We start from the raw sequence: 18,808 nt of genomic DNA, 5'->3' as shown, positions 1-18,808 counted from the left end.
AATACATTTAATCCTGGGAACTGCGTGCACAGGAGTTTATTTTGTGTTTACTCCCCCCCGGCTGGCTACTTATTTGTCATGGCTGGCTAGTATGAGCCTTAATGGAAAGCCCTGGGAATGCGTAAATGTCAAGTTCGATTTTAGATTTACGAACCCGAGAAAAATGTCGAAAAACCGGCGTTAAAAAAAAAAAATTCAACCGCACAAACGGCACTCACCCGGCTGGTGGACCAGAAACAGAACATTTTTTAATAATGGCCTAAAGAAGATAATGCACGAGATAAAGTATGAAGGTGGATCATTAATGAGTTGGGGTTATTTGTGGTTCAGGGGATCTAGAGAAAATTAATGGCATCATGCATTTGACTATGTTTCAGGATATTTTTGCTGAAAACCTGTTGGACACATCTGTTTGGAAAAAGAATCCCAAATCCAGGGTCCTCCCCAATGAGGAATTCATGAGAAACCATCTGTAACTACATGTATGTGCCACTACGTAAATACCGCCAAACAAAGAGCACAGACCTAAGTTGAAGAAAACGCATTAATTACTTGTGTTAACGTAATCTGACGATTTAAGGAAAGAAATAGTTAAGTTCGAAGGAAATAGTTGTCACTGTTAAAGCTTCATACAGTAAGGCTTCATAGTTTATTTATACTCTACTTGTCTTAGACAAAGAAGACAAACTAAAGTCACAGTTGATTTAATATGAAGCAGAAGTGACTGCTTTGGGTTATAAGTGAAAACAGTACAGGCTTAATGCTGCCTGCTGAAACTCATCTGTGCTCAGAAGGCTGGTTTCCGTAAATGTGGCTTCAGAGCCATCGATGGATCAATGAAGTTGGAGTGGACGACATGTCTCAGTGCAGGAAATAATAAAAAAAAAAATGCTTGAAAGAGACACAGGAAAATAAGCACTGGTGTAAACAGGCAGAGGAGACATGTGCTGCACACACACATGGATTTTATGGAGTGGTACAACCGTAGTACGTCTCTGGCCTCCTGTCGCATCCTGCATGCCATACAAAGCTCTACACCTGTCCAACAACCATCAGTGAGAGGCTTCTCACACAGTCTGAAGCTAAAACTAAGTTTAATTCTGAATCTGGGTTTATCTATAGATATGAACATTCAGTCGCTGAACACGGAACCCTCAATCTAAATCTAATGTGACTCTAAAACCAGGTAATATAATAATGCATCCAAAACATCTTTTTTCCCATGTTTAGTTAGTTTTGGAACTGCTTTATCTATGCTTGCGATCTGATCATTATTATGGCAAGTTTTAAAAAACAGACAGTGCTGAGTTTCCCAAAAGCATCGTAGCACAAAGATCATCATTAAATGGTCGAGCGAGCAGCACAATGAACACTCTCTCTCCTAGTTAAGATGCTCTTAGAGTTAAGAGGCTTTTGGGAAACCCACCGCTGTTCTGATGCAAAAAAAAATGCTCACATTAGATGTTTAAAAACTTTCTCGACGGGTTCAGAATGTGAAAGCAGTTAATGTGATTCAGTATTAGTATGGAAGTGTACCAAACAGCATAACATTTACAGTGCTCAGTGTAAATGAGTACACCCCCTTTGAAAAGTAACATTTTAAACAATATCTCAATGAACACAAAGAATTTCTAAAATGTTGACAAGACAAAGTTTAATATAACATCTGTTTAACATAACGTGAAAGTAAGGTTAATAATATAAACTTAGATTACACATTTTTTTCAGTTTTACTCAAATTAGGGTGGTGCAAAAATGAGTACACCCCACAACAAAAACTACTACATCTAGTACTTTGTATGGCCTCCATGATTTTTAATGACAGCACCAAGTCTTCTAGGCATGGAATGAACAAGTTGGCGACATTTTGCAACATCAATCTTTTTCCATTCTTCAACAATGACCTCTTTTAGTGACTGGATGCTGGATGGAGAGTGATGCTCAACTTGTCTCTTCAGAATTCCCCAAAGAAAATAATTTCTTTACACCACAAAGGTGACGGCTACAAGAAGATCAGCAAAGCTTTACTTATCAGTCAGAATACTGTAGAAAAAGTGGTACAAAAATTTAAGAAAGATGGAACTGCAACCATCTCACAGAGACGTCCAGGTCATCCACGGAAGTTAACACCTCGACAGGAGCGTCTTCTGATGAGAAGGGTTGAAGAAAATTGGCATGCAAGTTCACTGCAGTTATCTAAAGAAGTAGAAAGCCAAACTGGGCTGACTATTTCCCGTGACACAATACGGCGTACACTGCAGAGGAATGGCATGCATGGATGCCGTCCACGAAAGAGGCCTCTCCTAAAGCCCAGGCACAAAAAAGCCCACCTAGAGTTTGCCAGGGCCCATGCTGACAAAGATGAAGACTACTGGGACTCTATACTCTGGAGTGATGAGACCAAGATAAATGTTTTTGGAGCCGATGGCTTCAAAACTGTATGGCGTCGCAAAGATGAGGAATACAAAGAAAAATGCATGGTGCCTACAGTGAAACATGGTGGTGGCGGTGTCCTTATGTGGGGCTGCATGAGTGCTGCTGGTGTCGGGGAGCTGCATTTCATTGATGGCATCATGAATTCACAGACATATTGCTCTATACTGAAAGAGAAGATGCTACCATCACTCCGTACCCTTGGTCGTCGTGCACTTTTCCAACATGACTAAACACACATCTAAGGCCACTGTTGGATTTCTGAAGAAGAACAGGGTGAAAGTGATTCAGTGGCCAAGTATGTCTCCTGATCTGAACCCAATCGAACACCTATGGGGAATTCTGAAGAGACAAGTTGAGCATCACTCTCCATCCAGCATCCAGTCACTAAAAGAGGTCATTGTTGAAGAATGGAAAAAGATTGATGTTGCAAAATGTCGCCAACTTGTTCATTCCATGCCTAGAAGACTTGGTGCTGTCATTAAAAATCATGGAGGCCATACAAAGTATTAGATGTAGTAGTTTTTGTTGTTTTTGAGTAAAACTGAAAAAATGTGTAATCTAAGTTATATTATTAACCTTACTTTTTCCCGTTATAAGTTAAACAGATGTTATATTAAATTTTGTCTTGTCAACATTTTGGAAATTGTTTGTGTTCACTGAGATATTGTTTAAAATGTTACTTTTCAAATGGGGTGTACTCATTTACGCTGAGCACTGTATGTCTCTCCAACACCAGGAGTTAAATAACATTTAGTATGGATTTATGGATTGGGCACCCACTTTTATCAAATTAATTAAACTATCGATATAACTGAATACTGAAACATCTGGATTGAATGTGCTATAGATACAAATACAGACATAAATAGGTGACATGCTTTTTTTTTTTAAAGAAAGATTGCCAGAAAGGCTCACTGGGCATCTGATATAGGCCCTGTCCACACGGCAACGGATTCAGGTGAATCCGATACAATTGTTTATTGTTTCGGCCTGGCGTCCACACGGCACCGGCGTTTTGGGTGCCCCAAAACACAATCTTTTGAGAACGGGTTCCAGAGTGGAAAGATCTGGCAACGTTGCCGTTGCGAAGTCGTCTGGATGAGTAGAACGGATTTGTTTACGATGACGTCACAACCACATGACTGTGAGTGCTTTACGCCGGGTAGAAGTGTAACGAACTCGATGCGAGTTGTCAACAAATCCTATAACTTGGTTCATGAAACGTGCTTCCAAAATATTTTCACTGTGAATATTTATTGTGTAATGGTGCAAAGTGAGAGAGAGAGAGAGAGAGAGAGAGAGAGAGAGAGAGAGAATAGCCCTTAGGGCAGAGTCAATCCCGCCAGCAAAAATAGGGAAAAAAAGGAGTGATCTCACCTCTTCAGATGTTGGTTTAAGTCCTACAATACATTCCTCAAAAAGGGCGTAGAAGAACAAATTAATCCATCAACGTGTAGCATTCAATTTATTCCAGACCATTAAAGACGCCGCCTTCCGCGTAGAATCATACGTCAACCTCGCCGCCATATTGGATGGGTCAAAGCGGGGAATAAAGATGCCTCATTCATGTGCTGCGTTTAACTGTACCAACAGGTTTACCGTCCAAACGAGATCACATGGGATTACCTTTCACAGGTGAGACTGGAAAAATACTTTTCATTGTATTTGGTCATTATAATGTAATTTTACGAACAGATTTTTCTGACTTTGTGGCTAATATGAAGTCTCGCGCATAATAGTTTATGTGCATGCGTCCTTACTTCTTCTATTGTTCTGGTGTCTCCGAAGGGACCGTCTTACAGTGCCCCTAGAGGTGTGGCATGTGTATTGCATCGTTTTCAGCAAGCGTTGCATTGCCATATGGACCTGATATTTTACTGATCGTTGCCCATTTGGACGCGATATTTTTTTAAATAACATCTTGTTGCCGTTGTCGTGTGGATGTAGCCTAAGAATACATGTTGGGATTAAATCTGAATACAGATCTAAACCACAGTATAGATTTTGGATAAGACCCATCTGAACAATTTGTGTTCAAGTGTAGTCTTAAGCAGTAGTTCCACTTCCTTGCGTTTGTCAGTGTTTATAATAGAAACATTGACCTTGTTGGTGTTTGGTGGATTTCGCCTTCTCTACTACTCAATATGCATACTCTTAACGTAGTTATTATTTAACATAACACTTTGCGATATACCAGACATCTTCATGTGATCATTTTCAAATCATTTTTGTGTAGACAAACATTTTCGGGAATGCCGTTTATGTGGATAGAAGTTTTTCTGTTGCATCCACCGTGGAGTATGCTGCAGCCATCCGTGGCTACAGAAGAGAGCAGAAAACACTGTCCTCCAAGTGTGTTATGGTGTCCTGTGACCCAACATGAGCAGCAGTTCAAAAAGGTCCATTTGGCTGGCTTCATGTTTCTAGGAGGAAACGCTTATTAACCTTCATCTTCCCTAGTTGGGAGTTGTCGTGTGATAGAGGAGAGCTGGCTAGTGAATGGAATTTGGCAGGGGAGAAAAACATCAGAGGAGTAAAACTGTCTTTTCAACAAGAGTGCTCTGAGAGTACAATATCCCCCGCTGGCAACAATGCCATAACTCTGGTAAAATGTAACTGAACTGAACGAAATTACAATATGCGTATTACCGACATATAACAAAGAATCCTGTCAAGTTTCGTGAAATTCCTCCAAAAATTGTGAGAGGAGTTGATTTCAGAAGGTGAGCACTCTTCCCAGGACGGACAGACGGACGGACATCGCCATGACATAATCCCCCTTCGGGCCTTTCGGCCAGTGGGGGATAAAAATTGTGAGGGAAGTTGATTTCAGAAAGCAAGCACGCCTTGATGAAATTGCCAAAGTACAAGTCTGTTAATAATCAAGGGCATAACTCTGGTAAAATTTGCCCAAATTAAACGAAATTTCAATATGCGTATTGCTGTCATGTAACAAAGCCTTCTGCCAAGTTTGGTGAAATTCCTCCACAAATTGTGAGAGGAGTTGATTTTAGAAGAACGTACACTCTCATGAAATTGTCAAAATACAAGTTATTTAATCAAGGGTCAAAATTCGGGTAAAATTTTCACAAACGAAATTAAATCCCGATATGCGTATTAGCGTCATATAACAAGGCCTTTTGCCAAGTTTCGAGAAATTCGTCCACAAATTGTGAGAGGAGTTAATGTCAGAAGGCAAGCACACCTTCATGAAATTGTGAAAGTACAAGGTTGTTAATAATCAAGGGTCACAACTCTGGTAAAATGCGACTGAATTGAACAAAATTACAATATGCGTACTATCGACATATAACAATGCCTTTTGCCAAGTTTGGTGAAACTCCTCCACAAATTGTGAGAGGAGTTGATTTCAGAAGGAAAACACACTCATGAAATTGTCAAAGTCTAATTTTGTTAATCAAGGGCTGTAACTCTGGTAAAATGTGACCGAACTCTGAATGAAATTACAATATGCGTATTACCGACATATAACAAAGAATCCTGCCGAGTTTCGTGAAATTCCTCCAAAAATTGTGAGAGGAGTTGATTTCAGAAGGTGAGCACCATTCCCGGAACGGACGGACGGATAGATGGACATCGCCATGACATAATCCCCCTTTGGGCATTTCAGCCAGCGGGGGATAAAAATATCTATATAAATGTAGACAGGGTCTTAGCAGCACATGGTGGTGGTAACACTCGTGGATCTGCACACACCAGCACCTGATGAATGATTCCATGTAGGTGGCCAAAATTCCACTAGTTACTCAATAGGCAAGCAAGGACTTGAACATGATGCAGACAGCTACGGGAAGCCAATGGAATGAGGTGAGGAAGGGCAATTAACAATGCACTCAGTGAAGCATACTTTAGTTGATCTCGAAGTTATTTGTGAGGGATAGTGGTGTTTTAACAACTCCTGACTGGGGTTTCAAAATGGAAATTTCCCACCAAGATATCCACAGTCTTTCAGATGACTCGTGCAAGCCTTGGTCAAATGCATTTGTGTGTGCATTAGGGTAAAGAATATCAGCATCAGTCTTAGAGCAGATCTAAAGAGCCAAACTCATTCTCACTCACCCTGAGTGCCTGGATGACGAGGTCTCGGGCCTCCAGTTCTCCCTCCAGCACACTGAAGAGCAGCAGCACATCTTTCTTACTGAGAGCATCAACGTTCAACCTAGACTCCTGCGTACAAAACAAGAGTGACTGAGCCATGCATATATGTTTTTAACCCCCCACTGACAGGATACAACAGTACTCGAAAACATTACACTTAATTCCTGGATGGCTGATTCTGACTGTTACATGAGTTATATGAACTCAGTCACTGATGCAAGAAAATAAGCTGCACTCAATTCAAAGATTAGAAAATGGCGAGGTACCACAAAACTTTAAGCTGAATGCACTAAGCTAGCTGGCTTGTGAATATTTGTTAACCTTCATCCTACCAAGTGGGGTCCATCTGGACCCCGCACCTATATGTTTGTTTGCCATTTTAAAAATATGTGACATACTGCCTCACCGTTTTATGAATTTGTCGGAATTTATGTCTTAATTAAAACACTAAAGCACCGGAAGATCAGCTTTTTGCATTGTGAAGGTATAATTAATTTGTTACTGGGGTCCAACCGGACCCCAGAGTAAAGTTTATCTGTCTTTCATTTTATAATTGAATAGCACACTGAAAGTTAACTTCTTTTATTTCTTTTATGTTCCATAATGAAACTACCAAGGCATTCCTTCTTGGGGTCCGTGTGGACCCCACTGCTGCAATAAGCACAGGCTGCAAAACAAAAGCCCTAAATTATTTTACAATTACTTTTTTGTTTTAAATTCTGTAAGAAAAGACCTAAGTTGTAATCCAGAATGTTTTACAGCTGCATGAGCTGCAAAAATCATGTATATAATGGCAATTTTTTTGTGGCGCTATAATTTGCTACATGTATGCTAGTTATTGCAATATTATTGCAATGTTATTGCATTTATAATACATCATTGATATTCAGCCATAGTGGATTTTGTTCTTCAATAAAGTTATGTCTGTTTGCTGCATTGAATTGGTTCTTACTGCATTGATTTCAAGGTATTCCCTCCTGGGGTCCATACGGACCCCGCCTGGTAGTTTGTGTATGTAAAATTGGCTGGTAAGATGAAGGTTAAGTGTGTTCTTTATGCCTTGGGCCCTTTAGTGTATTGCTGTTATTAATACAAGATGTTCTGAACAAAACTTATCTGGTGATTTTGTCTTTATAAGCTTTAATTTTAAAGAAAAGTATTGGGGTCCAAATGGACCCCACATGGTAAGATTAAGGTGTAAAATAGCATGGTAGGATGAGGGTTAATGTTAGTCATACACAACATTCTGGTTGCCCTGGAATATTCTGACAGTCTTCACTATTTTAATTAAAATCACTGAGGATAAGACAGTGACCCTTGAGACTGCCTTAATATTGAAATCCATTATGATTTGTTATTTTTTATCTCATCTCATTATCTGTAGCCGCTTTATCCTGTTCTACAGGGTCGCAGGCAAGCTGGAGCCTATCCCAGCTGACTACGGGCGAAAGGTGGGGTACACCCTGGACAAGTCGCCAGGTCATTGCAGGGCTGACACATAGACACAGACAACCATTCACATTCACACCTACGGTCAATTTAGAGTCACCAGTTAACCTAACCTGCATGTCTTTGGACTGTGGGGGAAACCGGAGCACCCGGAGGAAACCCACGCGGACACAGGGAGAACATGCAAACTCCGCACAGAAAGGCCCTCGCCGGCCACGGGGCTCGAACCCAGAACCTTCTTGCTGTGAGGCGACAGCGCTAACCACTACACCACCGTGCCGCCACTGTTATTTTTTATATTATATTTAATTATATATTATAGTTCTTAGTATTTATAGATTTAAAAGTATCAATAGCAGTAAAAACACTTGCTCAAGACAGGCAGGTCTTGGCTTACGATCAGTTGTGTCCCAATGTACATTTACACTAACGTTGTTTATATATTGAAGGACATCATAATTCTCATAACTTTATACTTACATTTAATATTGTCTTATTATACATCCAGGACACTTTTTCGATGGAATAAAAACATGGATTCTATTCCCTTCTAGTGGGTTTCATTAATTTGGTTTAATAGCATGCAATACTGTTAACGTATTGCTTATCCGACATGTATCGTCACTCTATCCAATGGAGAATGAGCGCTGAATATAGTTTACGAATATTGCGATATTGTCAAGACAACATGAGGTCACACGTCGGAGCTGATGCGAATATCCAATGAGAAAGTTTTCTGCTGCGCATCTGCAGAAGCAATTCTTTGTTCATTGGGAAAAAGAAAGGGGAACAAAACAGGGAATCCAAGGCCTAATGGTTAGAGAAGCAGCTTTGGGACCAAAAGGCTGCCAGTTTGATTCCCTGGATCAGCAGGAATGGCTGAAGTGCCCTTGAGTAAGGCACCTAACCCCCAACTGCTCCAGAGGCTACTCTGGGTATGTTGTATGTCGCTCTGGATAAGAGCATCTGCTAAATGCCATTAATTTAATGTAATGAAAGACACTGTGAACACCCGAAAGGCTTCCCGAACTTCATTCGGTATCCTTCATGCATCTTTACAAGAGAAAAACATACCAACAGACATTGAAAAACTGGAAAAGAGAGTGTGTATGTATTGTAATAATAATACTGGCTGCCTTTTTTCATGGTATATTAGATATATTTGTCTTCAACTTATTCAATATCATGCTAGCTGAATGGAATATATTTGAGATACCACTCAACACTAGCCAATATTATTTAAATATTCACAAAAGAAATCAGTTCAGCTCATTGCTTATTTAGTACTAGCTATAAACAGTCAGTCCCTTAATAGCTTCCTTTTTTCTCTCTCTTGATGTTAATAAGACCAAAAAAGCAGAAAAAACATAAACCCTTCTGTCCTCTCTCCTGTGACGGAAAACTTTGACTGTTGCAAAGTGCCTTTTTATTCTGTTTATGAGTAATTTAGCTCTGTTGCTGTTAACTGTTACTATAGAACAGATAACAATATATTATGATACAGTGGTGGCTCAATAAAATACATTTTCCATGCAGCAAAAGTAAGCAGTTCTTGCATATCTGCCTTGGATTTTCATTTTCAATTGAGAAAAACACATTCAACATTATAAAAGGAAAACAACTAAATGATCGTGTTGACATGATCCCCTTTTGCATATGAAATTCATTATTGTATAAGTTAAAGAACGCGGGATAAATAACAAATACTGCTGATCAACTGGTAATATCATCCCTACAGTGAAGCATGGTCATGGTTGCAGGGTGCTTTTCAGCGACAGGGACAGGAAAACTGGTCAGAACTGAAGGAAGGATGAATGGATCCATATACAAAGAGGTCCTTGAAGAAAGCCTGCTCCAGACTACACATGACCTCAGACTGGGGGTGAAGACTCACCTTTCAGCACGGCAGCAACCAAAAGCATGGACAATACTGGAATGGCTTCAGCACAAGTCTCTGATACCCCTTTTCCACCAAATCAGTTCCAGGGCTGGTTCGGGGCCAGTGCTGGTGCTGGTTCACAACTCGTTCAACTTGCGAGCCAGCTGAGAACCAGTTTGCTTTTCCATAGCTTACGGTGCTAAGGGGAGCCACGTCAGTTATGTCGCTGTATACGTCAGTTACGTCGCTGTATAGGTCAGTTACGTCGCTGCGTTTGCATAAACCTTGGCGCGAACATCGAAGCAATAACAACATGGAGAAGAAGAAGCAGCAGCAACAACAACAATAATAATGGATGACTTCATGTTTGTACAGCTGCTGCTTCTTGTCGCTTAAAAATGGCGACCTTTCGTGGTCTTGCGATTGTTGTTGGTCTTAACAACTCCGCCCCCCCCCGCTGACGTAAGCGGTTCTTTCCTCTGGCCCAGCAGAGAGTTGGTGCTAGCCTGGAACCGGTTTTTCTGGCCCAGAGCCAGTTCTTTGTTCAGTGGAAACAGAAAACCCGGTTCCAAACTAAGCACTGGCCCCGAACCAGCCCTGGAACTGCTTTGGTGGAAAAGGGGCATGAATGTCCTTGAGTATCCCCCCACCCCACCCCAAACAAAAAGGCGCCCAGGCTTAAAACCCACAGAATATGTTTGGAGAGACCTGAACGTGGCAGTTCACAGACGTTCTCCATTCAATATGACTGAGCTTGAGAGGATCTGCCAAGAAGAGCAAGATAAACTGCCCAAATCCAGGTGTGCAAACATTGTAACGACTTGTAGAGAGTGACACGCAAATTTCACGGTGGTATTTCGGCTGTTTTAATCACACGTTTTTGGGTAAATAAATATCAGCAGCACTCTGAGCAATGCTTGTTTTCTCATTGTGTTGCTCATTGTATTGCCAGTTACATAAGCCAAGATAATATCTAGAACACACGCTAGGTATGATTCTTAATACACCAGAACGCTCTTTGTAAAATATAATTCAATTCTAAGTGTGCTCCTGATTTCAGACCTTCAGACCATTCCAAACATCCAGACAACAAAAACAGAAAGCCAGGTCTGACTGGAGGTATCTTAGGGTAGGGATAAGAATAGAGAAGGCATATGGGAATAATTAACCCAGGTACAGGACTGAGTAGGTGCACTGTTTGGGGAGTAGAGGAATTGCCTGATATAGCCCAGTCAATGCCTGGGGGAAAAAAAACACTCAGGGTCAGACAAAGGGAGTCGGAGGAAATCTGATGCTTACTTGGTAGCTTGCTCATACAAACCACAGTGCTGGGAATCCCCAGTCTTTTACATACGAAAACCGCACACCATGCAACACCATGTCTGCAATTATCTGGAATCTATGTCATATTAAAATCATTTCTTATCAGAAAGTATTATTTTAATGACAACAGAGAAATACATGAAATATGCAGCAAGCCTGGAGAACAGAGAAGTTCTCATAGTATTATTTATAGATGTTTATGCATGGACATCTGGATGGTACATCTCCTTTTCTGTCACATGGTTCATGAGAAAGAAAAACCATCAATAAATGAAGGCCATCCATTTTCTCTTCTTGAGCCAAAGCTACATTCCTTACCTTCAGCGCTGTCATGTCTCAGTAGTCCTCAGAATGTCGAAAGTCCAAAATGAAGTGTTTCTTAACTGGGTGCAAATGGAATAGGACTGACTGAAACTTATGGAAGTCACACACATTCACCAGTCTCTCAATAAACAATGACAAGAAAAAAAAAGGTAAATTTAATTCCCCATCATCACGCCTAAAGCGTACTGAGCTCAAACTGAGCACACTTACCTCTCTACACAGCCTGTACTTTGGTTTATGCAAAACTGCAGGCTCACACTGAGATTAGTCTGGTCAGCCAAAGTTTCCACATCATGAAGTGATGAGGATTGAGTTACATAATATACGCTGAAACCGCAATTTGGGCTACTGTACTAAATCAAGAATTCAGACTGCAAAGAACTATAGTTTTCTCCCTCGTCAAACTGTTACCACTAATCTCAACATGGCAGTGTTAACACTTTCAATTTTGCAATAACTTGCCAAGTTGTACCATACATGCTGCTTTTGCTTTGTGGACTAAATTGGTACCAAGTAGCTCTGTAGTCTTTAGTGGTGTCGACAGCGTTCATGGTTTGTGTCTGACCACGCAAATAATGAAAAAATTCTCCTCCATGGAATAGTCTCTTTCTCCCCCAAGATTTAAGATATAATTTCATTATTTTTGAAATCACTTCTACTTAACAGCATTTCTTTGCATGTTCCTTAGACCTTTGCACAGTATATATATGAACAATATAGCAGCAATGATTATATGACCTTGTGCTGTTTGAATATAATAGTACAGTACAATAATACACTACAATAATAATACAGTACAATACAATAATACATCTTAGATACAGATATTCATCCTACAGTATAGAAGGGAAGCTCTGCAGTATAAGCAAGCATAAAGCCTGATACAATATTTACTGCAGGCAAAAAATTTTCTTGCAAAAAAATCATATTCAAGGTCTTTTCTAACTTATGATCAGCTACTTCCTGCCGATACAGCCATTCAGGTCACTAGACCATCATAACGAACCATACACTGTACGATTACATTCAAACAGCACAAGGGCATATAATCGCTGCTGCTATATTGCTCTTATAATTATATACAGTATATTAGAACTGTGCAAAAGTCTAAGGAACATGCAAAGAAATGCTGTTAAGTACAGATGATATTACAATGCAATAATAAACTAAACAAATTCAATATTTGGTGTGATGACCCTTTGCTTTTTTTTTTTCTTAAAGAGTCGTCCAAAGTACAATTCGTGCAGTTTTATATGGAAATTAGCTGGTAGGTTTTACTGAGCATCTTGAAATATCTGCCACAATTCATCTAGAGATTCTGACTGCCATCATTATGTTTCATAATGAAGGAGCCTTCATTATGTTTTTTTGCCTGAAAAGTGGTCTCTTACATAATGTGTTGCTTTCTTCGCTGATATAAAACATTTCTGTAAAAAAAAAAAATTTTTGGAAAAGTAACGTTTGATAACATAAAATGTTTTTGTACTAGCGCAATAATACACAATTAATGAAAATAAATATCTATAACAAAATTTGCTCCCCCCCCCAAAAAAAAAAAACAGACTTCTGCACTTTGGTTAAAATAATGCTGGCCAGACATTAACTGTGTGGCTTTAAGGAGCTCACCAGCCGTTCCGCCAACAGTTTTAAAAATTGTCCACCTCTACAAATCACTTCTAAGCTTTCCGGTCTTTTATCCAAGAGCCGAGTTCCAAATGCTTCTCCATACAGGGGACAAAAATGATGGCTTCACCACTCAATGAAGTGCACTAAATGTTCATTTGGGATTGAGCCCAGTCTTGCAGTGCTCCTTATATGGTTCAGTAATATGGCATTTCCTCTCTGGCCCTGAGCATTCAACAGGGCTATGGTGTTAAACATGTCCAACCACTTCAGAAAGAGTGCCGAAATTCCTTTAGGCTCCACAGAAAACTCTTGACCGAATTCCAAGTGCTCTCCTATTGGATATAACATCCATGATTTCCTCCCTCTATTTTCTGCAGTGCACTTAAATGCAGAGCCACTTGGATTTAGATTTTGAATCTTTTCTTCCCAAGTAACTCCAGACAAGAAGAAAGGAAACTCTTGAACACACACACACACACACACACACACACACACACACACACAGCCTTCCAGTGCAAAATGAACTACATGATGTGTCTGTTTAAGAAAGAAAGAAAGAAAGAAAGAAAGAAAGAAAGAAAGAAAGAAAGAAAGAAAGAAAGAAAGAAAGAAAGCAACTTTATTCATCACACACTTGTGAATTTCCTCTCTGCATTTAACCCATCTGAAGCAGTGAACACACACATGCACACGCACATGAGCAATGAGCGCACACACATACCCAGAGCAGTGGGCAGCCATGCTAACAGCGCCCGGGGAGCAGTTGGGAGTCAGGTGCCTCGCTCAAGGGCACCTCAGCCCAGCCCATATTAACCTAACTGCATGTCTTTGGACTGTGGGGGAAACTGGAGCACCCGGAGGAAACCCTGGTCAGAAACTGGCAGCGCTGAGGAGTATCCAGTAAACTCACCATGGAGAGCCAAGCAACTGTCTACAAGCTACAGGTACGCAGCGTCATGGAATACGCCTCACTCAGCTGGATGAGTGCCTCACCAACACATCTTGGCCTACTCGACAACATCCAGAAGAAGGCCCTAAAGATTACAGGAGTGGACCAGGACACTGCCAGCACAAAACTCTCCATCCCCAGCCTTGGCCACAGAAGACAGGTTGCTGTTCCTACAGTCCTGTTCAAAATGCATACCCACCATTGCCCTACGGATCTCCGGGATATGCTCCACCCACCATACCCTAGACGGCGAACCACTCGCCTATGCACAGCTATGCCAGATCATGCCCTGGACCTCCCAGCCTCTAATACTCGCACCCTGGGCAGAACCTTCCTCCACACTGCTGTCCGGGTATGGAATAGCCTTCCAGAACATGTAGTTGGACAGGCCTTTAAATGCAGGGTCCACAGGCATCTTCTGACCACTCCTCCCACTACCAGATGAGCTACAGTGAACCAGATGATTGGCCAAGTGGAATTGTATTCTATCTTGCTATTGTTCACAACTGTACACAATATTCACAAAATTGGGTGGCACGGTGGTATAGTGGTTAGCACGGTCGCCTCACAGCAAGAAGGTTCTGGGTTCGAACCCAGCAGCCGTCGAGGGCCTTTCTGTGTGGAGTTTGCATGTTCTCCCCGTGTCTGCGTGGGTTTCCTCAGGGGTGCTCCAGTTTCCCCCACAATCCAAAGACATGTGGTTAGGTTAATATGGGCTGGGCTGAAGTGCCCTTGAGTGAGGCACCTAACTCCCAACTGCTCCCCAGGCGCTGTTAGCATGGCTGCCCACTGCTCTGGGTATGTATGTGTGTGTGCTCATTGCTCATGTGTGTGTGTTCACTGCTTCAGATGAGTTAAATGCAGAGAGGAAATTTCACAAGTGTGTGATGAATAAAGTTCTGCTTTCTTTTTCTTTCAATAAAAAAAAAAAAACACGCAGACACGGGGAGAACATGCAAACTCCACACAGAAAGGCCCCCGCCAGCTACTGGGCTTGAACCCAGAACCACTGTGAGGCGACTGTGCTAACCACTTACAACACCCAAAGGGAACCTGCCAAGTCATTTGCTTTTTACTTGCCCGGCTTGTCAGGGGTGCTTGGTGGGGCGTGGCCCTGCTCGGTGTCTGACAGCCCCTTGATGCTGCCCCAACCAAACAACTTCATTCTCACCTCATTATTTCTAGCTGCTTTATCCTGTTCTACAGGGTCGCAGGCAAGCTGGAGCCTATCCCAGCTGACTACGGGCGAAAGGCGGGGTACACCCTGAACAAGTCGCCAGGTCATCACAGGGCTGACACATAGACACAGACAACCATTCACACTCACATTCACACCTACAGTCAATTTAAAGCCACCAGTTAACCTAATCTGCATGTCTTTGGACTGTGGGGGAAACCGGAGCACCCGGAGGAAACCCACGCGGACACGGGGAGAACATGCAAACTCCACACAGAAAGGCCCTCGCCGGCCACGGGGCTCGAACCCGGACCTTCTTGCTGTGAGGCGACAGCGCTAACCACTACACCACCGTGCCGCCCCCACCAAACAACTTATTAAAAGTATTAAAAGTTGTTGCTTTCTTACAGGAGTTTTACTTTTCGCTAAGGCAGTTTATGAACTCTACCATCAGTGCTTTAAAGCAACAAGGTCAGTTATTTTACATGCCATGTGGTGTAGTGGTTAGCGCTGTCGCCTCACAGCGAGAAGGTCCGGGTTCGAGCCCTGTGACCGGCGAGGGCTTTTCTGTGCAGAGTTTGCATGTTGTCCGCGTGGGTTTCCTCCGGGTGCTCCGGTTTCCCCCACAGTCCAAAGACATGCAGGTTAGGTTAACTGGTGACTCTAAATTGACCGTAGGTGTGAATGTGAGTGTGAATGGTTGTCTGTGTCTATGTGTCAGCCCAGCGATGACCTGGCGGCTTGTCCAGGGTGTACCCCGCCTTTCGCCCGTAGTCAGCTGGGATAGGCTCCAGCTTTGGAAACAGAAGTAATATCAAAGCTACATGAATCCAGTACTAACAGTGTCGTAAAGCTTCCACATGTATGAAAAGCCTTGTGTGTAGGATGTGTGGGAACTGTAACAGTGTGTCAGGCTGCTCCTGACAGCAATCCTGTGGTTATTTGATATCTGACTCCTGCACTGCAAAGTAACAAAGAGCAGGCTGTCCAACAACTTCTCCAACACTGCATCATCACTTGGGATAGTTTACATTTCACCAAATGCACCATAATAAATATAAAGCAATTAAAACCAACGTTTTCTACATATTCTCTTGACAGTCTTCCTAAACAGCTGTAGATTTGCACCAAGTTTGCAAACTGGACTACTTTCATCCAACTAATAATCATCATCATCATCATCATGCGAAAACAACAAAATAAAACAAAACATACACAGTTTATACGATGGAAATTCTTACCGTCGTCGGTGCCATTCCAGCTTTGTTCACTTTCTAACACTGGTCATCAGATTTCGATTTAAAGACGAGTCAACTACACACTACATTTCACCATGAAGACACAACGGGAACGAGTAACAATGATTGACATCCCGGGCAGCCAATAGGCAAGCGGAATTTAATATTGCGGACCAATAGGAAAGCGATATAGGCAGCAGGCGTTGAAGAAGAAGGAGTTTGGTGATGGACTCTGTTCTTTGTGCAGCCTGTGTCTCCTTCTCACTGTGACTGGGAGAGTGGAAGGGAGATGATAGAGCTGTTTTCTCAGCGTTATAGTCACAGGCACACAACATTCAGAGACATTGGAGACTTAATAACGTTATTAAACAACGTGTGAAGTGCATTGTTTGTTCAAAGTTATACTTCAGCTACATTATGCACTAATAGGCTACCTCACATCCCTGTTCACCCTTTTAGACTCGAGTTAAACAGAAATCATTGCAGAAATGTCACAGAAATCATATAATAAGATAATTAGCCTTCTTCTTCTTTACCCACACAATGTAACTTAGGGTTGAGGCAAAAACTCAGTGTTTCCTAACTCCACACATTTCCTGTGTTGTCAATTAGAGGGTCTGCTTTATTTCCATAAGAAGTCATTTCAGAATAATAGAGAGTTTTTTTTGGTTTTTTTTAATTTTAGCTGAGGATTTTCCATTGGTACAATGTTGAAAATATTTGCTGGCGTTGTCTTTTAGTTGCTTGAACTTGAAACAAATGCTTGGAGTAGCCTGCTAGATCCATGTCAGGGCTTAGCGCAACTTCAGTACTTTCACGTTGCTGTCTTTAAGCCATTCTGTTCAAATTTAGGAAGTATGCTTGGATTCATGACCCAGTTGTGACCAGGTTTTAGCTTTCTGGCTGATCTATTTGCTGAAGTGCAACAGTCCATTTTCCAATAAAACAGCTCCACAACATGATGCTGCCACCCTCATGCTTCACAACTGAGATAATATGTTTTGGATTAAAAGCCTCACTCTTTTTCCTCCAAATTTTGTACAGGCTGTTTCACAATCAGGGTATACTTTTCAGGTCCACAATAGTCCAAAAATCAAACCTCAGGTTTTTGTGTTTCTCTGCTGCCAAAAGTGACCTTTTGAGACGGAACTCAACTTCAGTACTTTCACGTTGCTGTCTTTAAGTCATTCTGTTCAAATTTAGGAGGTGTGCTTGGGATCATGACCCAGTTGTGACCAGGTTTTAGCTTTCTGGCTGATCTATTTGCTGAAGAGCACCAGTCCCTTTTCCAATAAAACAGCTCCACAACATGATGCTGCCACCCTCATGCTTCACAGCTGAGATAATGTTGTTGTTTTTTTTTTTATTAAAAGCCTCACCCTTTTTCCTCCAAATTTTATACGGGCTGTTTCACAATCAGGGTATACTTTTCAGGTCCACAATAGTCCAAATATCAAACCTCAGGTTTTTGTGTTTCTCTGCTGCCAAAAGTGACCTTTTGAGATGGAACTCAACTTCAGTACTTTCACGTTGATGTCTTTAAACCATTCTGTTCAAACTTAGGAAGTATGCTTGGGATCATGACCCGGTTGTGACCAGGTTTTAGCTTTCTGGCTGATCTATTTGCTGAAGTGCACCCGTCCCTTTTCCAATAAAACAGCTCCACAACATGATGCTGCCACCCTCATGCTTCACAACTGAGATAATATGTTTTGGATTAAAAGCCTCACTCTTTTTCCTCCAAATTTTGTACAGGCTGTTTCACAATCAGGGTATACTTTTCAGGTCCACAATAGTCCAAAAATCAAACCTCAGGTTTTTGTGTTTCTCTGCTGCCAAAAGTGACCTTTTGAGATGGAAATTTACTGCGCAGAATTTCAGAGCTACAAGTCATATACTGGGCATGTTACTTGTGGTGAGAAGACGGCGCATTTCTAAAACTGACCCACTTTCTTATAGTCCACAAGAGCAAGGGATCCATCCATCATCTGTAGCCGCTTATCCTGTGCAACAGGGTCACAGGCAAGCTGGAGCGTATCCCAGCTGACTATGAGCGAGAGGCAGGGCACACCCTGGACAAGTTGCCAGGTCATCGCAGGGCCAACACATAGACAACCATTCACACCTACGGTCAATTTAGAGCCACCAATTAGCCTAACCTGCATGCCTTTGGACTGTGGGGGAAACCGGAGCACCCCACGAGGACAGCATGCAAACTCCACACAGAAAGGCCCTCGCCGGCCACTGGGCTTGAACCCAGGACCTTCTTGCTGTGAGGCGACACCACT

General features: G+C 41.8%; 1 protein-coding gene across 3 annotated transcripts in view; it reads right to left on the bottom strand.

Moving 5' to 3' along the window:
* The window catches only part of cttnbp2nla (CTTNBP2 N-terminal like a), a 47,912-nt gene extending 31,296 nt beyond the window's left edge, over nucleotides 1-16,616 (bottom strand). The window contains exons 1-3 of one of the 3 annotated variants that reach the window (XM_060919452.1): nucleotides 11,741-11,768; nucleotides 11,525-11,589; nucleotides 6,517-6,624 (exon numbers count right to left, since the gene is read on the bottom strand). In XM_060919452.1, coding sequence (XP_060775435.1) covers nucleotides 6,517-6,624; nucleotides 11,525-11,539 — 123 coding nt within the window. In that variant the 5' untranslated portion in view covers nucleotides 11,540-11,589; nucleotides 11,741-11,768. Of the gene's footprint in view, nucleotides 1-6,516; nucleotides 6,625-11,524; nucleotides 11,610-11,740; nucleotides 11,769-16,523 lie in introns of those variants that run through there. The other 2 variants (XM_060919450.1, XM_060919451.1) reach the window with 2 other exon arrangements.
* Between the last annotated feature and the right edge of the window lie 2,192 nt (nucleotides 16,617-18,808).

Source organism: Neoarius graeffei, chromosome 4 (assembly GCF_027579695.1).
Source record: "Neoarius graeffei isolate fNeoGra1 chromosome 4, fNeoGra1.pri, whole genome shotgun sequence".
Lineage (NCBI taxonomy): Eukaryota > Metazoa > Chordata > Actinopteri > Siluriformes > Ariidae > Neoarius > Neoarius graeffei.
The sequence above is the reverse complement of the archived record's forward strand: the minus strand, read 5'-3'. Positions and strand labels throughout refer to the sequence as shown.